This window comes from Nerophis ophidion, linkage group LG21 (genome assembly GCF_033978795.1).
Source record: "Nerophis ophidion isolate RoL-2023_Sa linkage group LG21, RoL_Noph_v1.0, whole genome shotgun sequence".
Lineage (NCBI taxonomy): Eukaryota > Metazoa > Chordata > Actinopteri > Syngnathiformes > Syngnathidae > Nerophis > Nerophis ophidion.
Genome location: NC_084631.1, coordinates 31,854,159 through 31,879,673, shown reverse-complemented (window position 1 = coordinate 31,879,673; position 25,515 = coordinate 31,854,159). Strand labels below are relative to the sequence as shown.

The 25,515-nt window shown below is 42.1% G+C and overlaps 1 protein-coding gene across 18 annotated transcripts in view; it reads right to left on the bottom strand.

Moving 5' to 3' along the window:
• Window positions 1-25,515, bottom strand: part of adgrb2 (adhesion G protein-coupled receptor B2) — a 1,085,043-nt gene that overhangs the window by 169,473 nt on the left and 890,055 nt on the right. For all 18 annotated transcript variants that reach the window (XM_061882474.1, XM_061882487.1, XM_061882489.1 and 15 more), the window contains 3 exons: window positions 23,788-23,891; window positions 11,491-11,593; window positions 7,661-7,811 (listed from right to left, as the gene is read on the bottom strand). In XM_061882474.1, coding sequence (XP_061738458.1) covers window positions 7,661-7,811; window positions 11,491-11,593; window positions 23,788-23,891 — 358 coding nt within the window. The remainder of the gene's footprint in view (window positions 1-7,660; window positions 7,812-11,490; window positions 11,594-23,787; window positions 23,892-25,515) is intronic.

The window sequence follows — 25,515 nt, the reverse complement described above, 5'->3', positions numbered from 1 at the left end:
CAGGTGGATCTCGCCAGATCTGATCTTGTATTGATTATCCTAACATTCCTGTACTACACTGAAGGTGGGAAAGACACCTGCTTGATGTGGAGCTGAATACTCCGGGGATGATTCCCACTACATCGATATTAAAAAGCCGCAGCGGCCATTGTGCGAGGACTTTTTTTTTTGCGCATTCACGCCTGGCTATAAATGATATTAGAAAGCATGATGGACGCCTCCTGGTAAATTGGGTCCATGCAGATGCAATTTGCACCGCGCTGCAAAGACGGATGGGGCGGGGGGAGGGGGTTGGGGGGGGGGGGGGGGTACAAATGAGAATGGAATAAATGAAGGCTTTTACGCATTATGCTGGCAACAATTTCGACAGCGCAAGGACATTATCGGTTACATTTTTATGTAAAATATCTTTGCTGCTCTCCATCAGCGCCTCCTGTCACACAGCCAGTCATAAAAAGTAACCTCAAATTCTCCTAGGACTGGAGTTCACGGTTCCCGTACGTTACACTTGAAGGTGTTTTTTGCTGATGTTTAAACAGCAGTATGTGTCCATTGAGGCCATTTATGGGCAACACATGACAACAAAATATATCTCCTTCCGCACTTCGGGAGGAGAACAAACAGGACCGATAGATCTACTTTTTAACGGCGTTGTGTACATGGAGTCATGGATGGCGGTGACGTTCCTACAGCTCGGCAAGAATAAAACAGAGGTTTCAGTTATAGCCCCTGAAGACCAGATGGAGAAACGTTCACCAAAATTACAGTCTATAAAAAATCTGGGTGTGATTTTTGACTTCCAGCTGACTTTTATCCCACATATTAAAAATATGACAACAATAGATTATTATCATCTTTAGAACATGGCCAGAGTTGGCCCGTTTCTCTCTCGGGCCAACATGATTACAGAACGCCACTTCAATAGTTTAAAACAAATAAAGTGCACTTTTGTGCATGATGTCACACAAGATATTTTAAAATCTGTCAAATAAAAAAGAGCTGCATACCAGGAAATCAAATCGCTATGTGGTAGGCTAATGTGGACGTTATCTCCTTATGTTGTTCACTATTTTTTTCATACGGTGTTGATTAGGAAAAGGTTGCTTGGGCATTTTGTTGGTGTGGCACCGTATGGAGATGTTGACATGCGGAGTAAGCACTCTTCATTCTCTAGCGGGTGACTTTTCAAATGATGCTACATATTAGCAGTAATGTTACTTTTTGTAGCAACGCTTTTGCCCCACACTTCACAAATTACGGTTCTGTTCGAAATATTCCCACTTGAAGCCAAACCACCGCCAGATGATGGACCCCCGCTGTTGTTATTGGGAATTAATTCTTCCTTCATTTGTTACCAGATTCGCATCTTCTTTCTCTCGTATTACCACTCGCAACACAGCTAACGTTACCCATGATGCTACCTCTCTGCTGGGCGAGGGCGTATACGTATGTGACATATTATGTGACAGTATGTGACGTATGTAAAAAGGTGCACTTGCTGTCTGTGAGAAGGAGAGACAAGAAAGAGTAAGAAGAGCCTGTAGTGTAATGCCAGCGGCTAAAAGCAACTGTGTGAAAACGTATATTTGAATATCACGATATATATCGCACAGAGACAAACCAGTGCTATATCGAGTATACTGACATATCGCCCAGCCCTATCCCTAATGTTAGCTTTTTTGGTCCAATTTCCCATGCATAAATACATAAATTGCTAACTACTTGTGTAATAAATAGGACTATGTGCAATGATACCAGCACTTTAACTTACAAGGCCAAAGGAGATGTGTATTTTTTCCTTATTATATGCAACAATTAAGAATTTCTCCATCTACCTTATGCACTTTACCTATTATGGTCACTTTGTTCCTGATCTGCCCTGATCTTAGGTCATCAACCTGCCACGGACTGCAGATGGAACCGAGCTTTTGGCTACGATTTGGCACCTTTACATTGTATATGTCTATCAATGTGCATTACGGTCGAAGAGGGGTTAGTGCGTCTGCCTTGCAATACGAAAGTCCTGAGTCATCAGGGTTCAATCCCGGGCTCAGGATCTTTGTGTGGAGTTTGCATGTCCTCCCCGTGAATGCGAGGGTTCCCTCGGGGTATTCCGGGTTCCTCTCACCTCCAAAGACATGCACCTGGGGATAGGTTGATTGGCAACACTAAATCGTCCCTAGTGTGTGAAAGTTGTCTGTCTATCTGTGTTGGCCCTGTGATGAGGTGGCGACTTGTCTAGGGTGTATCCCGCCTCCCGCTAGATTGCAGCTGAGATAGGCACAAGCTCCCCCTGCTACCCCAAAGGGAATAAGCAGTAGAGAATGGATGGATGGATGGATGTCCCATGTAACAAACTATATTATCGGACCTTTCGGGCGACGGCATGGTGCAGTTGGGAGAGTGGCCGTGCCAGCAATCTGAAGGCTACTGGTTCAATCCCCACCTTCTACCATCCTAGTCACGTCCGTTGTGTCCTTGAGCAAGACACTTCACCCTTGCTCCTGATGGGTCCTGGTTAGCGCCTCGCATGCCATCTCCCGCCATCAGTTTGTGAATGTGTGTGCATATGGGTGAATGTGGAAATAGTGTCAAAGCGCTTTGAGTTCCTTGAAGGTAGAAAAGTGCTTTACAAGTATAACCCATTTACCATGTATTTGCTTTAAGTGTGAGAGTGAATGCCACAGACATTAAAATCATTAAGTTGAAGTCTATATCATTCAGTTTTGTGTAAATGTGCTAAAATGCAACAGCAGAAATGTTACAAGACCCTTGAATTACCATTCACAGCGTGTCGCTTTTGTCAACACAAACCAAACGATGGGATAAAAGCTATTTTAGTCATAAAAACTCCAATTTGACGAGATGAAAGCACGCGCACGCCGGCTCCTTTTTGCAAAACTGTTACGTCTGCTTGAACTGTGCCGCTGATGGAAAGAGTCTCTGCTTTGAGTTGCCAGTAATGAGCGCTTTGAGCTTCTGGGCAAAAAGGTATATGGATTTATAGATCCTCTGTTCTAATTGAAAAACAACTTCATAACTAATGGGGTCCAGCAGGGGTGCCCAAACTTGTTCCACTGGCAAGTCCAATAATCCGAGAACAATTTTGGTAGTTTTCACCTTCAAAACCAGTGGAATACGTATATATTTTTACGTATTAAAAAACCTACAAAATGCAACTTTTGTAGATATTTCGTGTGATATATCGATATACTATATACTATATATAATGTGCGAATCTTGTAACACATGAAGGAAGAATTAATTCCCAAGAAAAACAGCAGGGGGTCCACCATTTGGTGGTTTGGCTTCAACTGGGAATATGTCGAACAGACAACCGTAATTTGTCAAGTGTGGGGCAAAAGCGTTGCTACAAAAAGTAGCATTACTGCTAATATGTAGCCTCATTTGAAAAGTCACATGCGAGAGAATGAAGAGTGCTTACTCCGCATTTCAACATCTGCATTCGGTGCCACACCAACAAAATGCCGAGGCAACCATTTCCACATCAATACCGTATGAAAAAAAAATTGTGAACAACATAAGGAGATAACGTCCGCAATAACCAACCAACCAACCACTTTGCGATTTGATTTTCCTATTATGCAGCTCATTTTTATTTGACAGTTATTGAAATATCTTGTGGGACATCATGCACAAAAGTGCACTTTATTTGTTTTAAACTATTGTAGTGGCGTTCTGTACAAAAAGCACACTTTAATTTAGTGTTGTTTTGATATGTCATATTAGTGACATCATGCACAAAAGTGCACTAATAGCTTGTTTTAAAATGTCTTTGACAATCTTGCACTTTCTGTTTTGAAATGACATGAATGTTTGTCCCACTGCTTAATAACTGTTTAACAAATTGACTTAGTTGTGATTTCTCTGTCTGCATAAAAGTTTAAAATGAGCATATATTAATGCAGTATGAAGAATAATGTTTTCATGTAAGCACATAGAATCATCAAACTGCTGTGATTATATGCATCAAGTATTCATTCAAGGCTAAGGCAACATATCGAGATATATATTGTGTATCATGACATGGCCTAAAAATATTGAGATATTAAAAAAAGGTCATATCGCCCAGCCCTAGGTCAAGTAACAAAAAAAATGAGCATGATGAGCAAAGTAGTCTGCTATATTCCTAACAATAGCATGCTTGCAGTTAGCGATAGTGAAATACCAAAATATATGACACTGAAATTACCTTAAAAAGCTAATGTTAAGTATAATAAAATATTAACTGTAGCATGAGTTTAGCACCAAAATATATCACTCAGCGATGTGTAAAAGAAAATGCTAGCATGGTAACAGCATAAGTCAAGTAGAAATATCTTTTGTATGACTCTACAATTGGTTAAAAATACAAGCCATTCGTCAAGTAACAAAATATTTGATGCTGAGGTGTATACCTGCAAAATTTGCACAAAAAAAGCAATCATGCTAATACCAGAATTAGGGGTGCAAAAAATGTCAATTCACATCCGAAACATTCATATACACCCGGAATTAAAATCGATTCATGACATTTTTTTTTTTAGACCTAGGTTGTTTTCAAGATTACCTTTTCAAACCAATAACTTGTTTTGAAAAAGTTTCATTACAAAATATCATGCCAAATAATAAAATTACGAGAACCGGTTCGAATAGAGAATCGATTCTGAATTGGATCTCCACCCCAGGAGTCAAAATCTAGTTTTAATGCTAACAATTGTGACGCGAGCAGTCAAAAAAATATCTACAGGCTACATCTTTGCACAAATACCAATATTTTAGTACCGGTGCCAAAAAACGGCATTATTGGATATATTTAACAAAAAATCTTAGGGTACATTAAACATATTTTTATTATTGCAATCGAAGAACAATTTTAAAATAGTTAACATAGTAGACAACTGGTCTTTTAGTAGTAAGTAAGCAAACAAAGGCTCCTGATAAGTCTGCTGACATATGCAGTAACATGTTGTGTCATTTGTCATTCCATTTGTCAAAATTATAAAGGACAAGCTGTAAAAATTGATTATTAATGACCTTGTTCATTTACTGTTAACATCTGCTTATTTTCCATTTCAACATGTTCTATCTTCACTTCTGTTAAAATGTAATCACTTATTCTTCTCTTGTTTGGATACTTTACATTAGTTTTGGGTGATACCACTAATGTAGGTATTGATCCAATATCAAGTAGTTACAGGATCATACGTTAGTCCTCATGTGTCCAGAGACGTATTTTCTGAGTTTATAAACACAATATGAATTTCAATGAAGGAAAACATTTTTTTGTCACAATAAAAAATATTGACGTAACTTATAGTAGTATGGACTAGACACGCTGTTGTACTTGGTATCATTACAGTGGATGTCAGATGTAAATCCACACGTGGCATTTGTTTACATAGTGACGCCAGTGAGCTACGGTGTGTAGTGAAGCATGTTTAGCGATTCCTCGTCCTGCAGTGATAGTGCTACTTGTAAGAAACTGACTTGCATGGAGGCGAGGATTAGAGATTTAGAAATACTAAAACACTCCAAACTCCGGATGGGCGTTCGCCACTAGCAAGCTAGCCATGTCTTAAAGCACCTCTATCTGAGGGCGTTTCAGCGTTATAACTTCACCTTTATCTTTATTTTTAGGCCAAAATGCATCCATTCTCCATTTTCTGTCGACACACTGTGTCTGCTTGTAAGTACTCCGTGATTGTGCGCTGCCGAACATGCTCCACTGCTCGTAAAACCAGCAATGTCATGACGTGACGTCATGCCCGGGAACCGGCACTTTTCAAACAGAGTACAGTACTTTTTTGATTCATTAGAACGGCGATACTATACTAGTAAGGGCTGGATGATTTATCGATTTACTTGATATATCGCAGGTTTGTGTCTGTGCGATATAGAAAATGACTACATCGTGATATTGGAGTATACGTTCTCACGCAGTTGCTTTTAGCTGCAGGCATTACACTACAGGTGTTTCTCACTCTTTCTTGTCCCTCCTTCTCACAGAGACTTAGAACAAGCGCACCTTCTTACATACCTCACATACTGTCGCAACGGACATGCAGTGACATGGGTAACATTAGCTGTGATGCTAACGGTGTGGTACGAGTGGTAATACAAGAGAGAGAAGGTGCGAATCTGGTAACAAATGGAGGAAGAATTAATTCCCAAGAAAAACAGCACGGGGCTCATCGTCTGGCGGTGGTTTGGCTTCAGGCGGGATTATGTTCAACATTTATGCGGCAAAAGCGTTGCTACAAAAAGTAGCACCACTGCTAATATAGCATCATTTGAAAAGACACCCTATAGAAAATGAAGAGTGCTTGAAACACCGCATGTCAACATCTCCGTTCGGTGCCACACCAACAAAATTCCTAAGCAACCTTTTCCAGATCAACACCGTATGAAAAAAATTGTCATCAACAGAAGGAGATAACGTCCGCAGGAACCTACCACATAGCGAAGGACATACACTATTTGATTTCCTATTATGCAGCTCATTTTTATTTGACAGTTATTGAAATATCTTGTGTGACATCATGCACAAAAGTGCACTTTATTTGTTTTAAACTATTGTAGTGGCGTTCTGTACAAATAGTACACTTTAATTTTGTGTTGTTTTGATAAGTCATTATTGTGACATCATGCACAAAAGTGCATTAACAGCTTGTTTTTAAATGTCTCTGACAATCTTGCACTTTCTGTTTTGAAATGACATGAATGTTTGTGCCACTGCTTAATAACTGTTTTATAAATACACTTTTGGTAAATTGACTTAGTTGGGATTTCCCTCTCTGCAATAAAGTTAAAAAATTTGCATATATTAATGCAGTATGAACAAGAATGTTTTAATGTGGACACATAGAATAATCATACTGTTGTGATAATATGTATCAAGTGTTCATTCAAGGCTAAGGCAAAATATGGAGATATATATCGTGTATCGTGACATGGTCTAAAAATATCGAGATATTAAAAAAGGCCATATTGCCCAGCCCTAGTTATAACTTCACCTTTATCTTTAGTTTTTAGGCCAAAATGCGTCCATTCTCCCCTTTCTGTCTACACACTGTGTCTTCTTGTAAGTACTCCGTTATTGTGCGCTGCCGAACATGCTCCTCTGCTCGTAAAACCAGCAATGTCCCATGCCCGGGAACCGGCACTTTTCAAACAGAGTATAGTATCGTTTTTGATTCATTAGTACAGCGATACTATAACAGTATCGGTATACCGTACAAGCCCAACCCTGGGTTATAATGTCTTTAACACTGGGGTACACTACATTTAGAGCATATCAGGATCAATTTTCCATGATGTAATATTTCCATTCATACTTTTTACAGCACCCATGTTGCATCAGCATGCCTTCAATGATTTTTGACTTGCTGGGATGATAAAGTTTTTATTAATAAGCATATAAAAGGCCCCAACAGTGTATAGGTCTCCTCCCAATTTAATAATAAGAAGCAATAATGCAAACTGTCCATTCTTAACATTGTGTCTTATGTTGGATTTACAGTAATCCTTAAGGCAAAGCAACTGTACTGCATTAATTTCATCAATTGAAACCAAAACACTACAGATCAGGTGCAAACAGACGTCTCAACATTCTGGTGATTAGTGTGTTTTTGTGTGTTTTGTTTGTGTGTTGGCTCACCCCAGCCGAGGCACAGAAAGCGCTTGCGAATGAGTCGTGACCTCACTTTGCCGATGACCGCCAGGTAGGACTGCCAGGCCTCCGTCAGCACCCAGCAGAAGGAGGCCAGGAAGAAGAAATGGAGAAAGGCAGCAGTCACGGCACACAGGCCCTGAGGGGAGAAACATTGGTCAACGTAAATGAAATGGCCATCAACAATTCTGAAATATTGCGATTACTGATGAAAACGTTGCAAAAAGGCAATGTAGGGTTCTAATTTCCCCTAAAAGTTCGGCTAAACACCCCAAAGTTATAGTAAGGGATTTTGTAGACATGCTGTGTGAAAAAATGTCAAGTCAATCCGACTTATGTGTAACGCGGTTCAGGAGTATAAGAGTTAGTTTCCACAAACAAATACAGGGTTGTACAATATGTATGTAGTAATAATGTACTAATGACTTCAAAATGTACTATACTGCTCCTCCACATGGAGAGGAGCCAGATGAGGTGGTTCCGGCATCTGGTCAGGATGCCACCCCAACGTCTCCCTAGGGAGGCGTTTAGGCACTTCCCAACATGTCCCGGGAAGACCCGGGACATGTTGGGAAGACTGTGTATCCCGGCTGGACTGGGAACGCCTCGGGATCCCCCAGGAGGAGCTGGACGAAGTGGCTGGGGACAGGGAAGTCTGGGCTTCGCTGCTTAGGCTGCTGCCCCCGCGACCCGACCTCAGATGAGGGGAAGAAGATGGATGGATGGATGGATAGATATACTGCCTTTGAAAAACAGCAGTACTTTTCATTAGAGATGTCCGATTATATCGGACTGCCGATATTATCGGTCGGTAAATGCTTTAGAATGTAATATCGTAAATAATCGGTTTCAAAAAGTAAAATGTATGTATTTTTAAAATGCTGCAGTACAAATTGGTACACTGACGTAAGGAGAAGTACAGTGCGCCAATTAACCTTAATGGTACTGTCTTTGTTTGCCGGCCCAATCACATAATATCTACGGCTTTTCACACACACGAGTGAATGCAAGGCATACTTTGTCAACAGCCATACAGGTAAGGGTGTAACGGTACACAAAAATTTCGGTTCGGTACGTACCTCGGTTTAGAGGTCACGGTTCGGTTCATTTTCGGTACAGTAAGAAAACAACAAAATATAAATTTTGGGGTTATTTATTTACCAAATTTGTAAACAATGTCTTTATCCTTTTAACATTGAGAACACTATAATAATTCTGCCCACGTTAATCCACATTAAACTGCCTCAAGTTGTTGCTTTGATTAAATGAAATTACAAAACCTTTCTTCTACATATACAAAGTGCAACATTAAACAGTTTCCATTGAAACTGTTTAGTGTCAACTCATCATGCTTAATTTTTTACAGCATTTGGGAAGCCTGTAGTTGACTTTTATAATGTAAATGTTGTATTTTTATCAACATGTGATAGCAGGGACCCTGCTATTCAAAACTAGGCTGCTACGTTACTAATGATTAATGTAACTGAAAAAATAGTACAATTGCAATAGGAGAGACTATTCATCCCTAAACACAATGGAGTTCAATGAAATAACCAAGAGACAGGGCTTTGCTGCCCCTAAAACACGCACACGCACGCACCCACACACACACTCACACACACACACAGCAAATTGAGCTAACGTTACGCTAAAAGCTAATTAACCCTCACCTCAAGCCTATACTGTGAGCTAGCTGAGCTGCAGTTTAAGTTTCTAGAAGGTCAACGGGCTCATAGTGACGTTAGTAATAGTTGTGACTGGGAAGTGTTTAGTATAATTTGAGTAGAGTGCGCTGCTCCCCTGCTAAACGAATATCTCTGCTCGACGCTAAAGCATTGACTACATCGTTCTGAAGTCTGAATACGCCCTGCTAATTGGCTGTTACAACGCTCGGAATACGCACTGCTGATTGGCTTTATATGTAACCAATCAGATGGTTGTGTGGGCGGGACAATGCTTGCTGCTGAGACAGAGCCACAGAGGCAGAAAGCAGAGCAGCTTGTGAAGACTTCCGCTTCTAAACTCGTTCGGTACGCCCGCGTGCCGAACCGAAACCCCTGTACCGAAACGATTCAATACAAATACACGTACCGTTACACCCCTACATACAGGTCACACTGAGGGTGGCCGTATAAACAACGCCAACAGTGTTACAAATATGCGCCACTCAGTGAACCCAAACAAAACAAGAATGACAAACACATTTCGGGAGAACATCCGCACCGTAACACAACAAAAACACAACAGAATAAATACCCAGACTCCCTTGCAACACTAACTCTTCCGGGACGCTACAATAAACACCACCCGCTGCTCCCTAACCCCGCTCACCTCAACCTCCTCATGCTCTCTCAGGGAGAGCATGTCCCAAATTCCAAGCTGCTGTTTTGAGGCATGTTAAAAAAATAAAGCACTGTGTGACTTCAATAATAAATATGGCAGTGCCATGTTGGCATTTTTTTCCATCACTTGAGTTGATTTATTTTGGAAAACCTTGTTACATTGTTTAATGCATCCAGCGGGGCATCACAAAAGAATTAGGCATAATAATGTGTAATTCCACGACTGTATGTATCCAATATTGTCCACACCTGTCTCCATTTAAACACAGCAATGCGCCCTTAAACACACGGCGAGAAGCGAGGGAAAAAGACGTTAAACCAAGCAGTTGGCTCCGTTTAGTCTCAGGGGAAATCTTCGGAGCAAAGACCGTGTTGTTAGTCCGCCATGAATATCAAGCCAAACGATGCTATTGCGCATGCGCCTGACTTTGCGTTGCCTAAAATGCATTAATAAGGGATATTTCAGTAATTAAAAAACTAGACAGTATTACAAACCGTCTGGAATTTTATTACAAATTATCATTAAACTGTTTGTTGTTCAATCCCTCGTCCATTAACAAGTAAAAAGTCAAGGGCGGTTATGGCATGTTCTTGCCGCAGATGTTGGTCAATTTTTTAAAACTTATGGCAAATGAGGAGGGCGGTCACGGCTTTTGCCGCCGTTGCCGTGGTTACATTCAAGCCCTGACTATAGCTAACCGCTGACAACAAGCTAGCGCTCCTGAATGTAAACAAATGGGTTTATCCATGTAAACATCGACCAAGTACTAGACCAACGTAGTCAATGCAACAATTACTTTGATCTTTTGTCATTTGTGTTATGGTTTGTAAAGTAAGGCGATACATCCCTGGACACAGGTGAACTTTAATTATGACCAATGTATGAAGCTGTAACTACTTGGTATTGGATTGATATCAACATTTGTAGCACCAGCCAAAATGTATGTTAAGTATAAAACAACAAAATAATAAGACATTATTACATTTGAACAAAAGTGTGGATAGAACATGTTAAAACAAAAAATACCCAGATATTAACAGTAAATAAAGAAATATATTCTTCCATCATGATTTTAACAAAATAATAGGTAGACAAATGACACAATATGTTACTGCATATGTCAGCAGCTAATTAGGAGTCTTGTTTGCTTAATATTAAAAGACAAGTTGTCTCGTATTTTTACTTTTTTGTTTAAGACGGAAATTATTCTCTGAGTAAAATAAAAATGTTTTATTTCTGTTAAAAAAAAAATATTGACATTTTTGTGTGTTCCCCTTTATTTTGAAAAATATTGAAATACATTTTGGTACCTGTCCAGATACCAACAACACTGTCCTAATGTATGCATGTATGTATGCATGTATATATGTATATATGTATGTATGCATGTATATATGTATATATGCATGTATATATGTATGTATGCATGAATATATGTATGTATGCAAGAATGTACCTTTCTGAAAGTGTCTTACCTTGCTGAGCGTTTGTGATTGTCCCACCAAAATCAGTAAATTTGAGGCCAGGATGGAGAGGCAGAAATTCACCAAAATGATGGACCTCTCCGAGCGGATGTACCTGCAGGGAGCAGAGGGAGACAAGAAGTGTGAGAAGAATTAGATGGATTGATAAGCACCTTGTAGTTATTTTGTCATGTAGAAGGCAGATTAGGCGATATGTGTGGGGCCCCATTTGGCGCCAAGAAACGCATGTAAAACGTCAATAAACAAATAACAGGGCGTTTTATGTGAAGTTGTCACGCAAATGTATTATTAGCCACTCCCTGCTTCGTCACCGATAAGAATACATCAAATTCCCTAAATGACCTTGCTGGGTTCCGTCGCCAGTCGGAGTCGTGTCAGCGTGGTTTGCAAATTTATGTTTGTTATTTTGCACTAAAACAATGAAAAACCCAATGTATTTCCTATTATTTTCATACAAAAAAATGCATCAAATCAAGTTGGAGTTTGATTAAAAAAATAAAACACTTGTTTCACATTAAAAACAAGTGTGAAATAATAGGGTTGCAAATAAAATTCTGCAGAGAGCCACAATATAGCCAGGATGTACAAACCCCGTTTCCATATGAGTAGGGAAATTGTGTTAAATGTAAAAAAAAAAAAACGGAATACAATAATTTGCAAATCATTTTTAACCCATATTCAGTTGAATATGCTACAAAGACAACATATTTGATGTTCAAACTGATAAACATTTTTTTTTGTGCAAATAACTATTAACTTTAGAATTTGATGACAGCAAACATGTGACAAAGAAGTTGGGAAAGGTGGCAATAAATACTGAAAAAGTTGAGGAATGCTCATCCAACACTTATTTGGAACATCCCACAGGTGTGCAGGCTAATTGGGAACAGGTGGGTGCCATGATTGGGTATAAAAGCAGCTTCCATGAAATGCTAAGTAATTCACAAACAAGGATGGGGTGAGGGTCACCACTTTGTAAGCCAATTGTCGAACAGTTTTAGAACAACATTTCTCAACGAGCTATTGCAGGGAATTTAGGGATTTTACCATCTACGGTCCGTAAAATGATCAAAAGGTTCAGAGAATCTGGAGAAATCACTGCACGTAAGCAATGATATTACGGAATTTTGATCCCTCAGGCGGTACTGCATCAAAAACTGACATCAGTGTTTAAACATTGGCTCAAGAACACTTCATAAAACCACTGTCAGTAACTACAGTTGGTCGCTACATCTGTAAGTGCAAGTTAAAGCTCTACTATGCAAAGCGTAAGCCATTTATCAACAACACCCAGGAACGCCGCCGGCTTCGCTGGGCCCGAGCTCATCTAAGATGGACTGATGCAAAGTGGAAAATCCTGCAGAGAGCCAAAATATAGACAGGATGTAGATGTTAAAATAACAATAATGTTGATAAATGTGACATAAAGTAAATAAAAAAACAGTGTTGTTTATAGAAATTGGATTAGATTTTTGTAATGGGAATTTTATGAGTGAAAAGTAAGAAGACAAAAATGTGATTCGGAGTGAATGTGTCATTGTTGACTGGTAATATTTTGGCTGACACTGTAACTGTAAATGTTTATGTGTGCGTGTTTGCAAGAAATTCTTGATAACCAAAGTGAAATTATTGGAGGTGTGCCGATGGATCAGCCAGAGAATCAATATCAGCTGACTTTCATGTAAAAGTATGATCGTTGTTGCCGATGAATGGTGAAAAGGTGATCCCTCTGGCTGACACCAGTGTTGCCAACTTTGTGATTTTGTCGCTAAATCCGGCGACGTTCCAAATCCTCTCAGCGATTTTTTTTTTGGTCAACAGCTACTTTTGACAAATCCCTCATAAATTCCAGACGATAAGCCGGTATTTTTCCCCCTACGCTCTTGCTGATAAAACGGTGCGGCATATTTATGGATTTTGCGATATTATCGTACGATAAATGCTTTAAAAAGTAATATCGCAAATGATCGGTTTCAAAAAGTAAAATGTATGACTTTTAAAAATGCTGCTGTATGGAGTAGTACACGGACGTAGGGAGAAGTACAGAGCACCAATAAACCTTAAAGGCACTACCTTTACGTGCCGGCCCAGTCACATAATATATACAGCTTTTCACACACAAAAGTGAATGCAAAGCATACTTGGTCACACTGAGGGTGGCCGTATAAACAACTTTAACACTGTTACAAATATGCGCCACACTGTGAACCCACACCAAACAAGAATGATAAACACATTTCGGGAGAACATCCGCACTGTAGCACAACATAAACACAACAGAACAAATACCCAGAACCCCTTGGAGCACTAACTCTCCTAGGACGCTACAATATACACCCCCCTAACCCAAACCCCCACCTCAACCTCCTCATGCTCTCTACAGGAGAGCATATCCCAAATTCCCAGCAGCTGTTTTGAGGCATGTTAAAATAAGTAATGCACTTTGTGACTTCAATAATAAACATGGCAGTGCAATGTTGGTATTTTTTCCCAAAACTTGAGTTGATTTATTTTGGAAAACCTTGTTACGTTGTTTAATGCATCCAGCGGGCATCACAACACAATTAGGCATTATAATGTGTTAATTCCACGACTATATATATCAGTACCAGTATCGGAATAGGTAATTAAGAGTTTGACAATATCGGAATATCGGCTATCGGCAAAAAAGCCATTATCGGAAAGCCTTAGTTTCAACGTTGTTATTCAAGTATGACATTTTTAAATGTCATTAATTTCATTGACAAGCAAATTTATTATGATCATAATCTCGTTTGCTAGCGGCTATGATGTCAATACTATTGAAGACCTTTGCTCCATCTCAACTCTGTGGTAATATTCTTTTCACAAAATACAACCAATAGTACGTTAATGTTAAATCTTACTTGTGAAAAGCAATACCCCGATTCCTATTCTCAACAGTCCGCTCATTAGAAATCGTTTTTTTTCTACCTGTCAACTGTCAGTTTAGGCTGCTCTCCGGCTCCTCATCACCACTTCAAGATGGCGGCCCAATTTCTCGCGTCACAGCAGCCAATGCTGCTACAATTATAATATGTCTATGGGCAACATGTGTCCATTTTTAATCCCCCACCTGACTACCTCGCTGCCAATTGCGTATCTCCATGTTACGTGAGGACACTTGACAATAATCACCCGCATTGACGCGAATAAAATGCATTTTTAGCATAATTTTTAAGCATTGGTAGGGCATTAAACATGTATTAACTAGCATGCTAGCCGAGCTAGCTAGCGGCTAAGCTAGCTACAAACAACAGAATAAATAAGTTCTTAGTAAAGTTTAAGAAGTGTGAATATAATCAGTATATAATAATAATAATAATAGGAATATAATACGTAGATTAATAATATTTAGAGAGACGACAACAATAACAGCTGCTACCTGAAGATGTGTCAGCATTGTCACCTTCAGATTTGCACCACACGTAAGGGAGCATCGATACATAAATTGGCGATGTCGACACTAGAGTGATATCAATGTGGTCAATACATGAGCGAATGATCGATATTTTTGTATTTTGTAATAAAAAATGCAAATTCAGGACTCTGAGTGCACTAACCACATGATTTAAATGAGTGATGGATAGTAGTGTGTTGCTTTAGTTTAATTAGTGCTCAAACAGGCATATAAAGATGTAGTTTAAATGTTAAGCGGATATTTTTACCCCCAATAGTAGATAAACATTTACAGTTAGTACAAACCCAGTTTCCATTCGAGTTGGGAAATTGTGTTAGATGTAAATATAAACCGAATACAATGATTTGCAAATCCTTTTCAACCCATATTCAATTGAATGCACTACAAAGACAACATACTGTATTTGATGTTCAAACTCATAAACTTTATTTTTTTTTGCAAATAATAATGAACTTAGAATTTCATGGCTGCAACATGTGCCAAAGTAGTTGGGAAAGGGCATGTTCACCACTGTGTTACATCACCTTTTCTTTTGACAACACTCAATAAACGTTTGGGAACTGAGGAAACTAATTGTTGAAGCTTTGAAAGTGGAATTCTTTCTCATTCTTGTTTTATGTAGAGCTTCAGTCGTTCAACAGTCCGCTGTTGTATTTTACGCTTCATAATGCGGCACACATTTTCCATGGGAGACAGGTCTGGACTGCAGGCGGGCCAGGAAAATACCCGCACTCTTTTACTACGAAACCACGCTGTTGTAACACGTTGCTGGGCATTGTCTTGCTGAAATAAGCAGGGGCGTCCATGATAACGTTGCTAGGATGACAACATATGTTGCTCCAAAACCTGTATGAACCATTCAGCATTAATGGTGCCTTCACAGATGTGTAAGTTACCCATGCCTTGGGCACTAATACACCCCCATACCATCACAGATGCTGGCCTTGGAACTTTGCGCCTATAACAATCCGGATGGTTATCTTCCTCTTTGTTCTGGAGGACACCACGTCCTCTGTTTCCAAATATAATTAGAAATGTGGACTCGTCAGACCAAGAGAAACTTTTCCACTTTGCATCAGTCCATCTTAGATGATCTTGGGCCCAGCAAAGCCAGCGGCGTTCCTTGGTATTTTTGATAAATGCTTTTTGCTTTGCATAGCATAGATTTAACTTGCACTTACAGATGTATCGACCAACTGTAGTTACTGACAATGGTTTTAAGAAGTGTTCCTGAGCCCATGTGGTGATATCCTTTACACAATGATGTCGGTTATGATGCAGTACCACCTGAGGGATCAAAAGTCCGTAATATCATCGCTTAAATGCAGGGATTTCTCCGGATTCTCTGAACCTTTTGATGATTTTACGGACCGTAGATGGTAAAATCCCTAAATTCCTTGCCTTGACAACTTGCTTACAAATTGGTAACCCTCACCCCATCCTTGTTTGTGAATTACTTAGCATTTCACGGAAGCTGCTTTTATACCCAATCTTGGCACCCACCTGTTCCCAATTAGCCTGCACACCTGTGGGATGTTCCTAATAGGTGTTTGATGAGTATTTCTCAACTTCATCAGTATCTATTGGCACCTTTCCCAACTTATTTGCCACGTGTTGCTGGCATCAAATATGTTGTCTTTGTAGCATATTCAACTGAATATGGGTTGAAAAGGATTTGCAAATCATTGTATTCCGTTTATATTTACATCTAACATAATTTCCCAACTCATATGGAAACGGGGTTTGTACATGTGATCAATATATCGGCTGATCTCGTCCATGGATGATCCTTATCGCTGATCGGAACATCCCTGGAAATTATTATTAGCTCTGAAAGATTTAAGTATGCGGTGGCCATTTTGATATGTTTTGTTTTTAAAACCAGTACAATATAAACATTTTTTTTTTTTAACTTAAACTTAAATTTAAACTTCTCAGATATAAAAATGTTAAAAATAAGTTGTCATAAATTCGTTTTTTTCAACAACAAATTTTTAAGGTCAACTTCAGAACTATCTGTCAAAAAAAACATGAAATGATACTTGACAGATGCTAACTGTTAGCATTATCACGCTAACATTTTAGCATATTAACCTTTTCAGACAATTTTACAGTAATTTAACCTGCTAACCTCTAGCATTCCCGCATACTTACATCAGCATGCTAAATGTTTTCAGTCGATTTTGCAGCCAAACACCTCAGTCATATGAATTGGTACTTGAAAGATGTTAACTGTCAGCATGCTCAGGCGAACATTTTAGCATATTAACCTTTTTAGACAATTTTACAGTCATTTAACCTGCTAACCGCTAGCATTCCCGGATAGTTACATCAGCATGCCAAATGTTTTCAGCCAATTTTGCAGCCAAACACCTCAGTCATATGAATTGGTACTTGAAAGATGTTAACTGTTAGCATGCTCACGCTACAATTATAGCATGTTAACCTTTTTGGCCAATTTTATAGTCATTTAACCTGCTAAGCGTTAGCATTCCACCATACTAACATTAGCATGCTAAATGTTTTTAGTCACTTTTGCAGCCGAACACCTCCGAGTCATGTAACCTTGTACTTGACACATGCTAAAATTAACATGCTAACTTTTTTTTTAAGTTAACTGTACATCCATGTCCATTATAGTCACATGACTTGATACTTGACACGTGCTATCGTTACCGTTATAGCATATTAACATTAGCACGCTAAACGTTTAAGCCAATTTCACAGTACTTGACACATGCTAAAAGTTAGCATCCTACAATACTAACATTAGCATGCTAAATGTTCCAGCCAATTTTGCAGCCGAACCCCCAGTCACATGACTTGGTACTTCCATCCATCCATTTTCTACCCCTCTGAATACATGTGAACTGTTAGTATGCTATCATTAACTGTTTTCGCCAATTTTGCAGTTGAATGCCTAAAGCTCATTTAACTTTGTACTAGACACATGCTAACATTTTCAGCCAATTTTGCAACTAAACACTTCAGTCATTTGAATGGGTAATTGACTCATTAACTGTTAGCATGCTCACACTAACATTGTAACACTAACCTTTTTAGACCATTTTACAGTCATTTAACCTAGTAATATATGCTAACTGTTAGCATTTTAGCATACTAATATTAGTATGCTAAATGGTTCACCCAATTTCGCAGCCGTACACCTCAGAGTCATATAATTTTGCAAACTTATTTGGACAATTTTGCAGCCGAACCGCTTTCGAGTCACAGGACACATGCAAACTGTTACCATGCTAAAATTAGCATTCCAGCCTACCAACCAATTTAGCAAACAGTAAATCCAAACATCTTTAGAGTTAGCATGTTAACGTTAGTATAAACATGCTAACTGTCGTGGGCAACTTTACAGCCGAGGATCTTAGAGTCTTTTAACCCAGTACTTGACACATGCAAACCTTTAGCATTCTAGCATACAAACATCAATATGCTAAATATTTTAGTCAATTTTGTAGTCTCAGACTCAAAATTTGGTACCAGACACATGCAAACTTATTTGGACAATTTTGCAGCCAAATAGCGTTCGAGTCGAAGGACACATGCAAACTGTTAGCATGCTAACATTAGCATTTCAGCACGCTAACCATTTTAGCCAACAGTACATCTGAACATCTTAAGAGTTATTTAACTTGGTATTTGACATGCTCAACGTTAGCATGTAAATGTTGGCGCGAACATGCTAACTGTCGTCACCAAATTTGCAGCCTAGCATCTTAGAGTCATTTATCATGGTACTTTACACACGCTAACCATTAGCATTCTACCATGCTAGCATCAGCATGCTAAATATTTTAGTCAATTTTGTAGTCTCAGACCCACAATTTGGTACCAGACACATGCAAACTTATTTGGACAATTTTGCAGCCAAATAGCGTTCAAGTCACAAGACACATGCAAACTGTTAGCATGCTAACATTAGCATTCCAGCACGCCAACCATTTTAGCCAACAGTACATCCGAACCTCTTAGAGTTATTCAACTCGGTACTTGACACATGCTTAACGTTAGCATGTTAATGTTAGCATAAACATGCTAACTGTCGTGGCCAACTTTACAACTGAGCATCTTAGAGTCATTTGATGCTAACTGTTAGCATCCCATCCATCCATCCATTTTCTTCCGCTTATCCGAGGTCGGGTCGCGGGGGCAGCAGCCTAAGCAGGGAAGCCCAGACTTCCCTCCCCCCAGCCACTTCATCGAGCTCTTCCCGGGGGATCCCGAAGCGTTCCCAGGCCAGCCGAGAGACATAGACTTCCCAACGTGTCCTGGGTCTTCCCCGTGGCCTACTACCGGTTGGACGTGCCCTAGGGAGGCGTTTGGGTGGAATCCTGACCAGATGCCCGAGCCACCTCATCTGGCCCCTCTCCATGTGGAGGAGCAGTGGCTTTACTTTGAGTCCCTCCCGGATGGCAGAGCTTCTCACCCTATCTCTAAGGGAGGCGGAGGAAACTCATTTCGGCCGCTTGTACCCGTGATCTTATCCTTTCGGTTATGACCCAAAGCTCATGACCATAGGTGAGGATGGGAACGTAGATCGACTGGTAAATTGAGAGCTTTGCCTTCCAGCTCAGCTCCTTCTTCACCACAACGGATCGGTACAACATCCGCATTACTGAAGACGCCGCACCGATCCGCCTGTTGATCTCATGATCCACTCCTCCCTCATTCGTGAACAAGACTCCTAGGTACTTGAACTCCTCCACTTGGGGCAGGGTCTCCTCCCCAACCCGGAGAGGGCATTCCACCCTTTTCCGGGCGAGAACCATGGACTCGGACTTGAAGGTGCTAACTCTCATCCCGGTTGCTTCACACTCGGCTGCGAACCGATCCAGTGAGAGCTGAAGATCCTAGCCAGATGAAACCATCAGGACCACATCGTCTGCAAAAAGCAGAGACTTAATCCCGCGGCCACCAAACTGGAACCCCTCAACGCCTTGACTGTGCCTAGAAATTCTGTCCATAAAAGTTATGAACAGAATGGGTGACAAAGGGCAGCCTTGGCGGAGTCCAATACTCACTGGAAATGTGTTCGACTTACTGCCGGCAATGCGGACCAAGCTCTGGCACTGATCATACAGGGAGCGGACCGCCACAATAAGACAGTCCGATACCCCATACTCGCTGAGCACTCCCCACAGGAATTCCCGAGGGACACGGTCGAATGCCTTCTCCAAGTCCACAAAGCACCTGTAGACTGGTTGGGCAAACTCCCATGCACCCTCAAGAACCCTGCCGAGAGTATAGAGCTGGTCCACAGTTCCACGACCAGGACGAAAACTACACTGTTCCTCCTGAATCCGAGGTCCGACTATCCGGCGTAGCCTCCTCTCCAGTACACCTGAATAAACCTTACCGGGAAGGCTGAGGAGTGTGATCCCACGATAGTTGGAACACACCCTTCGGTCCCCCTTCTTAAAGAGAGGAACCACCACCCCGGTCTGCCAATCCAGAGGTACCGCCCCCGTTGTCCACGCGATGCTGCAGAGTCTTGTCAACCAAGACAGCCCCACAGCATCCAGAGCCTTAAGGAACTCCGGGCGGGTCCCATCCACCCCTGGGGCCTTGCCACCGAGGAGCTTTTTAACTACCTCAGCGACCTCAGCCCCAGAAATAGGAGAGTCCAGCACTGATTCCTCAGGCACCGCTTCCTCATAGGAAGACGTGTTGGTGGGATTGAGGAGGTCTTTGAAGTATTTCTTCCACCTATCCACAACATCCGCAGTTGAGGTCAGCAGAACATCAAACGCACCATACACGGTGTTGATAGTGCACTGCTTCCCCTTCCTGAGGCAGCGGATGGTGGTCCAGAATCGCTTCGAAGCCGTCCGGAAGTTGTTTTCCATGGCTTCCCTGAACTCCTTCCATGTCCGAGTTTTTGCCTCCGCGATCGCTGAAGCTACACACCGCTTGGCCTGTCGTTACCTGTCCACTGCCTCTGGAGTTCTATGAGCCAAAAGGATCCGATAGGACTCCTTCTTCAGCTTGACGGCATCCCTCACCGCTGTTGTCCACCAACGGGTTTTAGGTTTACCGCCCCGACAGGCACCAACTACCTTGCTGCCACAGCTCCATTCAGCCGCCTAGACAATAGAGGTTCGGAACATGGTCCACTCGGACTCAATGTCCAGCACCTCCCTCGTGAAATGTTCAAAGTTCTTCCGGAGGTGGGAATTGAAACTTTCTCTGACAGGAGACTCTGCCAGACGTTCCCAGCAGACACTCACAATGCGTTTGGGCCTGCCAGGTCTGTCCGGCATCCTCCCCCATCGCAGCCAACTCGGTGATCGGTAGAAGGCTTCGCCCCTCTCTTCACCCGAGTGTCCAAAACATGAGGCCGCAAATCCGATGACACAACTACAAAGTCGATCATGGAACTGCGGCCTAGGGTGTCCTGGAGCCAAGTGCACATATGGACACCCTTATGTTTGAACATGGTGTATGTTATGGACAAACTGTGACGAGCACAAAAGTCCAATAACAAAACACCACTCGGGTTCAGATCCGGGCGGCCATTCTTCCCAATCACGCCTCTCCAGGTTTCACTGTTGTTGCCAACATGAGCGTTGAAGTCCCCCAGTAGGACAAGGGAATCACCCGGGTGAGCACTCTCGAGTACACCCTCGAGTGTACCCAAAAAGGGTGGGTACTCTGAACTGCTGTTTGGTGCGTAAGCACAAACAACAGTCAAGACCCGTCCCTCCACCCGAAGGTGGAGGGAGGTTATACCCTTTCGTCCACTGGGTTGAACTCCAACGTGCAGGCTTTGAGCCGGGGGGCAACAAGAATTGCCACCCCAGCCCGTCGCTTCCCACTGCCGGCAACGCCAGAGTGGAAGAGAGTCCAGCCCCTCTCGAGAGAAGTGGTTCCAGAGCCTTTGCTGTGCGTCGAAGTGAGTCCGACTATATTCAGCCGGAACTTCTCCACTTCGCGCACTAGCTCAGGCTCCTACCCCCCCAGTGAGGTGACTTTCCACGTTCCAAGAGCTAGCTTCTGTAGCTGCGGATCGGACCGCTAAGTGCCCTACCTTCGGCTCCCGCCCAGCTCACATCGCACCCGACCTCTATGGCCCCTGCTATAGGTGGTGAGCCCATTGCAAGGGTGATCCACGTTGCCTCTTTGAGCTGGCCCCATGGGAACAGGCCCGGTCACCAGGTGCTCGCCATCGTGCCCCACCTCCGGGCCTGGCTCCAGAGGGGGGCCCCGGTGACCCGCGTCCGGGCGATGGAAATCTGGGTCCATGATCTTTCTTCTTCATAGAGGTCGTCGAGCTGCTCTTTGTCTGATCCCTCACCGAGAACCTGTTTGCCTTGGGAGACCCTACAAGGGGCATAAATCCCCCGGACAACATAGCTCCTAGGATCATTGGGACACGCAAACTCCTCTACCACGATAAGGTGGCAGCTCAGAGAGGAGCCACATTGTAACTGCTAGCATGCTGACATTAGCATTCAAATTCGCCAGGTGCATTTTAGCAGCTTGTGCATTTTGCACTCAAAAAAATTTTGTGGCAAAATTGCGTATTCACTTTTTTTTTTTGGTGTACTGTTCTGACCAGGGATGTTTTTAATTTTTCGAATGTGTGGCGGGCCCATACTGAAAAGTAACGCTACCATTAGGGGAGTTTGTCTGCCCCACCTGCGTTGATAATGAAAGGTTTGACAAACTGTGGAGAAACTTTGCCTTTTCTGTCTTGCCTCTGGTGCTTGCTCTCTTTGTTTTGTCTTGTCTACACTTTTTTGAAGCCTGTTTCTTTGCGCTGTCCTCCAAATCTAAACCTCAGACATGGAATTGATCAGCTGGACTCTCGACTCATTTGACCAGAAATTTTCGATGAGGCAAATAAGTTCTGGGGAGCCTGGCTGCCCCGATGGAACCATTGCTGCAAGGTACGTGAAGACTCCTGGGATAAATGGAGAATCATGTGCCTTTCAGTCCTTTCCATTGAGGACGTGGAAGACATCTACCGTGATCGCGGGGCTGGGCTTTGCTCTGGTGTATCGTCAAATACGTAAGAAGATGGCAGCCACTCAAGGAGCCCAAAAGGCTGTTGGTTGCAATGGAAGGATTGGGTCGACCTGTGGGATCACAGTCTGGGGCGATTTCTGAACTGAATCACAAGATGGTTCACATCATGGAAAAGTTTATTGAAAGGGCAAAATTGGATATGAGAGCCAGCATGGACAAATAGAACAGACAAGCCATTGTAATGGCTTGTCTGTTCTACGATTTGACTCCCTAGAATGGCCTCGAAGCTGCAACAACAGGAGCAGGCTGTTCTGAAAACATAACCCGAATACACCTTAATGATGGAGACTTTTAGACCTCACTCTCTACCTCCTCAACAACACCTAGACGTCGAAATTTTGCTTGCATGCGGAACAGCCCCAGGCCTATGGACACTACATCAACACACCTAAGACAATGGGCATATACACTCCCACACACAAACCGAAACAACGAGTTGTCGTGATTAAATGTAACATGTTTATGTGTGGCACGGAAGTTTTTTCTCACTCCAGACTGGGCTCCTAGAATTTTACCTTTTCTCCATCTTTTACGGGGCGCCTTGTGGCGACCCATCAGCGTTCCTTTTCTGTAACCCTGTTCACTGTTTGTTTGTCTAATCTTGAACCGGTTTGTGCTGAAAACAAAGTGTCGTTGTACTTGTGAAATGAAAATAAAGTCCTATCCCCATCCTCAGAGATAGCAAGAAAATGCCAGGAACTCGCCGAGCGTCCCCGCCTCCGGCAGGTTGTATTTAGTGCCCGACACAACGCGGCGTCAAGTCCCACTCGCACGGAGTCGTTAAAAAAGACGAGCGCAAATACCTCCAGAAGGCGGCGTAGATAAGAAGCAGGACGAGGAGGGCGGTGCAGGAGACCCCGCAGCCCACCATGAGGGGCACCGAGGGCATGCTGGTGGGACCCATTTCCTGCAGAGAGAAGGATGATTGTTAGTAAAGCCGATCATCCGGCGAACTGCTTGTGTGTGGACTTCTCCACACTCTCTCACTTCTCAATCACACTCTTTACTCCCTCGGGTCACTAAACCTCCCTTTCATCAAGATCTATCCCTTGCACACCCACACATTGTGTCTTAATGCAAACAAAGGCACACACACACATTCAAAGTGTGTGTTCAACACCAGCTCGGAGTCGTTCGGTGGGAAGAAACATGATGCGTCAAAAGGAAGTAAATTATATTATTTACATAGTGAAACCCAATATTTAAGATACATTTAAACCAGTGTGGGTGGGTAAAGTGTCTTGCCCAAGGACACAACAGCAGTGGGTAGGATGGCGGAAGCCGGGCTCGAACCTGGAACCCTCAAGTCGCTGGCAAGGCCACTCTACCAACCGAGCTATAAAGTTAAAGTTAAAGTTAAAGTTAAAGTTAAAAAAAAACACACACGAGGTTAGACGAAATTATTCTCTGCATTTGACCCATCACCCTTGATCACACCCTGGGAGGTGAGGGGAGCAGTGAGCAGCAGCGGTGGCCGCGCCCGGAAATAATTTGGTGATTTAAACCCCAATTCCAACCCTTGATGCTGACTGCCAAGCAGGGAGGTAATGGGTCTCATTTTTATAGTCTTTGGTATTACTCGGCCGGGTTTTGAACTCACAACCTACTGATCTCACAACCACGGGGCCACTGAGCAGTACCGTTCTTCAGGTGTTCTTATTCCTCCTGGCACATCAAAGGAAGACAATTGCTTGGAGAAGGGTGAAATAGGCCGGAATTTTAACGCCTATTTGAAGTGTGCAGGTCAAAATAATAATGTTGCAGATAGGGTGGTGCGGTATACCAGTAATAGTAAAGTACCGTAATACTAATGAATCATATTCGGTACTATAACGTCTCTAAAAAGTACCAGCCCCCCTTTTTTTAACAGGCACGACAACGCGTCGTCGTCACGTCGTGTCATTGCTGGTTTTACGAGCAGAGAAGCATGTTCGGCGGCGCAAAGTAACAGAGTACTTACAAGCAGACACAGTGTGTAGACAGAAAGGGAGAACGGACACATTTTGGCTTAAAAAGTAAAGATAAAGGTGAAGTTGTAACCCTGAAACACCCTCAGGAAGAGGTGCTTTAACGTGCTAATGTCCATCCGCAGTCAGCAGTGTTTTAGTTACTTTTAAATCACTAATCCTCGCCTCCATGGCGACAAATAAAGTACGTTTCTTACAAGTGCCATTATCACTGCAGGACGAGGAATAGCTCAACATGCTTCACTAAACACCGTAGGAGGTAGCTCACCGGCATCATTACTGAATGTAAACAAACACCATTGGTGGATCTACACTTAACTCCACTGTAATGATACCAAGTACAGGAGCGTATCTGGTCAATACAACTATGATTACATCGATATTTTTTATCGTCACAAAATCATATTTTTCCTTTTTTAAAATATCTATTATGTTTATAAAATCAGGAAAAACGTCTGAGGACTTGGAATATCATCAATGTATGATCCTGTAACTCAGGGGTGTCCAAACTTTTTCCACTAAGGGCCACTGCGGGGGCCATTTTGATATTTTTTCATTTTCAAA